The 5,467-nt window shown below is 39.5% G+C and overlaps 1 protein-coding gene across 1 annotated transcript in view; it reads left to right on the plus strand.

Annotated features, from left to right (window-relative positions):
* The window catches only part of LEKR1 (leucine, glutamate and lysine rich 1), a 107,652-nt gene that overhangs the window by 99,702 nt on the left and 2,483 nt on the right, over positions 1 to 5,467 (plus strand). Inside the window, exons 11-12 of the mRNA XM_024192696.2 lie at positions 2,374 to 2,526; positions 3,881 to 4,180. Coding sequence (XP_024048464.2) covers positions 2,374 to 2,526; positions 3,881 to 4,180 — 453 coding nt within the window. The remainder of the gene's footprint in view (positions 1 to 2,373; positions 2,527 to 3,880; positions 4,181 to 5,467) is intronic.

The raw sequence follows: 5,467 nt of genomic DNA on the forward strand, positions 1-5,467 counted from the left end.
ACCTCTACCCCGATATAACGCTGTCCTCGGGAGCCAAAAAATCTTACTGCGTTATAGGTGAAACCACGTTATATCAAACTTGCTTTGATCCGCCAGAGTGCGCAGCCCCGCCCCCCTGGAGCGCTGCTTTACCGCGTTCTATCCAAATTCGTGTTATATCGGGTCGCGTTATTATCGGGGTAGAGGTGTATTTTAGCTGATTCTCCTTTCACATATTCCACAAAGACAAGGTCTCTCTTAGTCTGCATGCTAAATTTATGCCTAAAGTGGTTTCATCATTGCACCTCAACCAGACTATTCATCTTCCAATGATCTTTGCAAAGCCTCATTCTTCCAAGGCTGAAGAAAAGCTTCATAAATTGGATGTCCAAAGGGCTCTGGCACTTTACTTGTACTACACAAAGTCTTTCAGATCCTCTCCCAAACTCTTTGTATCCTGTGCTGAGAGGATTAAAGGGCAACCTGTTACAGCCCAGTGTATTTCATGTTGGATTTCTGACTATCGAGCTTTGCTACACTTAAGCTGGCAAAGGTATATCCTCCACCAAGGATAACAGCCCAATCCATTAGGGCTCATTCTACTTCTTCGGCCTTTTTGAGCAAAACCCCTGTAGTGGACATTTGCAAAGCGGTAACATGGTTGTGCGTACAAACCTTCTCCAGACACTACTCTATTACTCAGACTTCCTAAGATGAGGCCAACTTCGGCAAGTCAGTGTTAGTCGCTCTTCAAATAATGTGAAGTCCCACCCCCTGTCCGGAAACTGCTGGTCACCTCACAGTAGAATGTATATGTGCACAATCACTTGAAGGAGAAAAAATGGTTACTTGTCGGTACAGTAACTGTTGTACTTGAGGTATGTTGTGCACATAGACATTCCATGACTCTCCCACTTTCCCTGCTACTTCAGGTACTATATTCTGGCCATGTGAAGGAACAGAGAGAGACAGCGGCCAGACCCTTTTATATCTTTGACTCAGTGCACAAGGACAGTTGGGGGTACATGCACCTCTTGCTGGCACTGCTAGCAAAAGTTGCTGTTTGAGAGTTCATTGGGCAGACATACACCTACAGTGAAATGCATATGTGCACAACACATTTTGAAGAACAACAGTTACTGCACAGGTAAGTAACTGGGTTTTTGTGAAGTGTATTGGTTTTCAACCTTAAAAAATAATAATATAATGAGCACAGGTTTACCTGCAGGTGCAAGCCTTGCTGGCAAAATAGTCCTTCTTGTTAACCCAGCTAAGGATTATATAATCTAGCATTAGCACAGGAGTTATTCTTTTTTTTTTTCCAGAAAGGAAAAGTAATAGTTTGGTCCAACCACCTCTGTGTCCTTCCTCCACACTTCATTTCATCTCATTACAGTTAGAAGAATTATTCAACAAATCCCCAACCCACTAGGAAATATCAGATAGTGCAGAATATGACAGCCATTTGTTCAGTGGTGCTTTTTTCAGGGAGCAAATTAGACCTGTGCTGCAACATCATCACTCACTTATGATTCATTTTCATATGTAATTCAAGAAGTTGTTTTTAACCTGTTAAGCCAGGGTTACAGCTATGTGAAAGAGTGCTTCTCTCCCCATGTGATACCATGGGAGGTGAGATGGGCTGAGGTTCTCAAGCTAATGGCTTCTTGGGTTTTAATCTGAAGAGGCTGGTGGCAAAATGGCTTCAGCTGAGGAATTGACTTTCCCCGGTCTGCTGATCTTAAGAGCATAATGCAAGGCCTATCTGTTTTCCCAGGCTTTTGAGAAGGGGGTGATTTAGGGTAATGTGTGTGAAATTAGGGATTGGGTTATTGATAGTCTTGATGAGTCATTTAGATAAGGAAGACTTTGTAGTTTCTAACTGATTTACTTTGTAAAAATGTGTAGTTGTTATAGTACATGAGCCCCTACAGTATATAGCTATGCATATTCCCAAAAATCCAAATGTATACTTAATGCAAAGTAAATGATACTCTGTCTACTGGGGATGGACATGTTGATATCATTCTGATTTCTGTCTAGGGCCAGAAAAAGTAGTGTCAGCATTTTGTGGGAATTTCTCATTAGTTTGCCAATCTGGAGACCTGATCCTGCAAAATGCTCTGTTGCCCGTGGGGAACTGAATTCCCTCAGATTGTTGTGAAGTCAGTGGAAGTTAAGAGCTGGTATCACTGCCAATTTTGCAGACTCTACTGTTTCCAATAATTCAGATATATATTGGGTAAGCATCCAAACTTTGGAAGCGTATCTGAATTGAATTTGAACTTCACACCATTTGAGTCTGCTAAACCTTATATTCATGTTCTCAGTGTGAAAATGCTGTGGGATAACTTGGTATATTTTATTTAAAAAACAGTGTGTTTTCTTATCTAGATGGAAATTGCTCTAGCTAAACACCAAGCACGACACACAGAAGAGATTTTCAGGCTCAAGGAAGATGCTAGAATGGAACTAGACATTGAAAGACAAAAGCACCAAGAATTAATAGCAAAATATCAGAAAGCTCAAGAGGAACTACAGATGAAGGTTTGGAGCAATTGAAAGGAAGTTGGTGTTGCAGTAGATAATATACCTTGAAGACAAAAAGGAGTGTGTGTGGGGATTGTGTTTCTTTATCTAGATAGGTTACTAGCATGTCATTACACTTTCTCCCTGTTTTAGTATATACAGTACATTTTGTATTATTTGAAATGGAACAGAGCAAACACATTTTGCATATAGCTATTTCAATTAAAGGTATTATAGGGCTGATATTTTTGCATTTACTCAGACCCAGATTTCTCCTAGCTATAGTTTTTTGACATGTTGATTTTCCTTACAATGTCATACAATGGGCTAACTGAATTTTTTTTTTAATCAAACTATATTTCTTACACAATTTATTTAATTAAAAGTAAAATCAAAGCCCTGGGACTACTCTGAACTATACTGGGCTGGCATAGAGCTATCCCCAGTGGTTTCTCCCTCCTCAGCTGAGTTTAGTGCTTATTGGACAAAGCCAAGTACTGAGTCCATTAGTTCTCCCTATGTTAATTTCTTTCATTCAATACAATTTTCTATGCCTTTCTGTTTTCAGGTGGTTTTTCTAGCCAGGCTAACCCACCAGTTATCTGAATTTTATTTATCCAAATCTGAATTTTCCAAAATTCATATGAAAACTGAAAATACCGTATACACTCGATCATAAGCCGGTTCGTTTATAAACCAGAAGCGGAGAGTCTCTGGCCTCGCCTCTTCCCTTCTGTCTCTGCTGGCTGTGCTGCCTCTCCTTGCTCCCTGTGTTGGGGGGAGGGGCTGTGTCCCACCTCTCCCTCTCTATACTCGTTCATAAGCCGACCCCCTTCTCTGGTGCTTCCCTTTTTTACTAAAAAAATTTGGCTTATGAACGAGTATATACGGTAGTTTTCCAAAAGGTTTAGATGTCCCTTGAGACATTTGGAGAATCAGGAAAGGGATTTTTATTATGTTTATTTCAAATTCATTATGTTAAGCCATTTTTTAAAACAGCTGAAAATAAAACATTTTATTTACATGGTATCTGTATATTATTTTTAAAAGAAGACTATCTACTTGCTCTAGAAGTTGAAGTTGAGTTTAGAAATCAGAAGACTTTTTCCCATTTCTAGCACAGTTTCACTATTTGACCTTAGGCAAATCACTTAATCTCTCTGTGCCTGAGTTTTCTTACATTTTTAAAGCAGTTTGACATCCTTGAAGGGTATTCTCAAAGTCCAAAGTAGTGGTATTGTTCATTTATACCTCCTAGGACCTGTACGTTTTCACTTTCTTATTCACCTGCAAAGCTCCTTTTGTCTGGTATTAAATTCTACATAACCAAAGAAATCATTGCATGTGAACTAATGTAAGCTTTATCATACAGATACCTGAATTAATATCCAGTGCCATCAACAGCCTAAGGATGGAAGTGGGAATTCTGAAAAACCAGCTTCAGGAAGCCCAGATCAAACTTACAGAGAAAGATGGAGATAAGGAAGAAGAAATGCGAAGCCTTAAAAGGCTGGTTACTAAGCTTGAATTTCAGCGGAAGAAGGAACAGAACAACAGTGATTCATTATCAGAGGACATGAGGAAAGAAATTAAAGAGAAGTCAGATGAACTGGAAAAATTAACCCAGGAGCAAGCAGAGCTGATTCAGAATTTGAGTCAGGCTCAAGAGGAGGTAAGAACTTAACCAAAGACATTCCCTGCTACATTTAGTATTAGATATGTGTGTACTGTTCTATTATCATGTTATAAATGTGCAACTTAGATCAAGCTAAAAAAAAGTGCAGATTTTTAGAATAAAATAAAATCATCAACTCTAGTGTGTTAATTTTAAAAGTCTTTAAAATGAATAATCTGTAAGTCAAATGAAAAGCAAATTTTATGAACACATTTTGAATAATTAGTGTGAAAACCCCTGTTAGGCATGCTCTGCGAGTAGTGCATTATTACAAGGATACTCATCCTTTTCAGGTTCTTGAAGGCACCTCTCCTTCAACCTCATGTTTAACAACACTCTAGAGATATGCAGGTATAATTTAAAGGAACCCTGGATTTTTTCAAAATAGAAAATATGGACTATTACAAGCACTTTAAACATTATAATATTCCATCTAGCAATCTTATTCATATTTGAGATAATTAATTAGAAAAAAATTGTACTTGTACACCATGGATATGGGAGTGCGTAAAATGATTCACAGAAATCAGTTCACAACTATTTTGCATGCAGGAAAAAAAGCTAGCTTTTTGGATAATTTTTTCACAATGAATGATGCAACCAGCTTGAATAATGCAAATATGCACAGACAGCCATGCCTCTGTTGCATCAAACAATTCCAAATATTTCTTCTTTTTCTGTCCAATATTTCTTCTGTCTGATGAAACCCTAGACACAAATAGGGATGCATTCCCTGCAAGCAGTCTCTTTTGGGTACATCTACACTGCAATAAAAGACTGCGGCATGGCTAAGGGTAGCTTGGGTCAGCTGACTCCGGTTTGCAGGGCTTGAGTTGTGGGGCTAAAAATTGCAATGTAAACATTTGGGGTTGGGCTGGAGCCTCAGCTGAGAAAACCTTCCCTCCTCACAGGGTTTCAGAGCCCAGGCTCCAACCCAATGCCAAACGTCTGCACTGCAATTTGTAGTCCCACAGCCTGAGCCCCAAGAGCCCAAGTCAATTGACCCGGGCTCTGAGTCTCGCAGCCCATAGGTTTTTTTATTGCAGTGTAGACGTACCCCTTTTTGCTTTTCTTTTGTGAATGATACTCAGGTGAGGCCAGGCATGTTGAGGTGGTGAGCTTGGCTTACTGCGCCTGCTTTGCAGGCACTTTTCACTGTCTAGACCAGTGGTCTCTAAACTTTTTTGATCGCGCACCCCTATCAGTAAAAAATTTTTGAGCACGCACCCCCTGCCGCGCTGGCTCTACCATTTTTGCCAAAGCAAAAAAAAAAAAAAAAAAAAA

Source organism: Terrapene carolina, unplaced genomic scaffold, assembly GCF_002925995.2.
Source record: "Terrapene carolina triunguis isolate 2854851 unplaced genomic scaffold, T_m_triunguis-2.0 Scaffold88, whole genome shotgun sequence".
NCBI lineage: Eukaryota > Metazoa > Chordata > Testudines > Emydidae > Terrapene > Terrapene triunguis.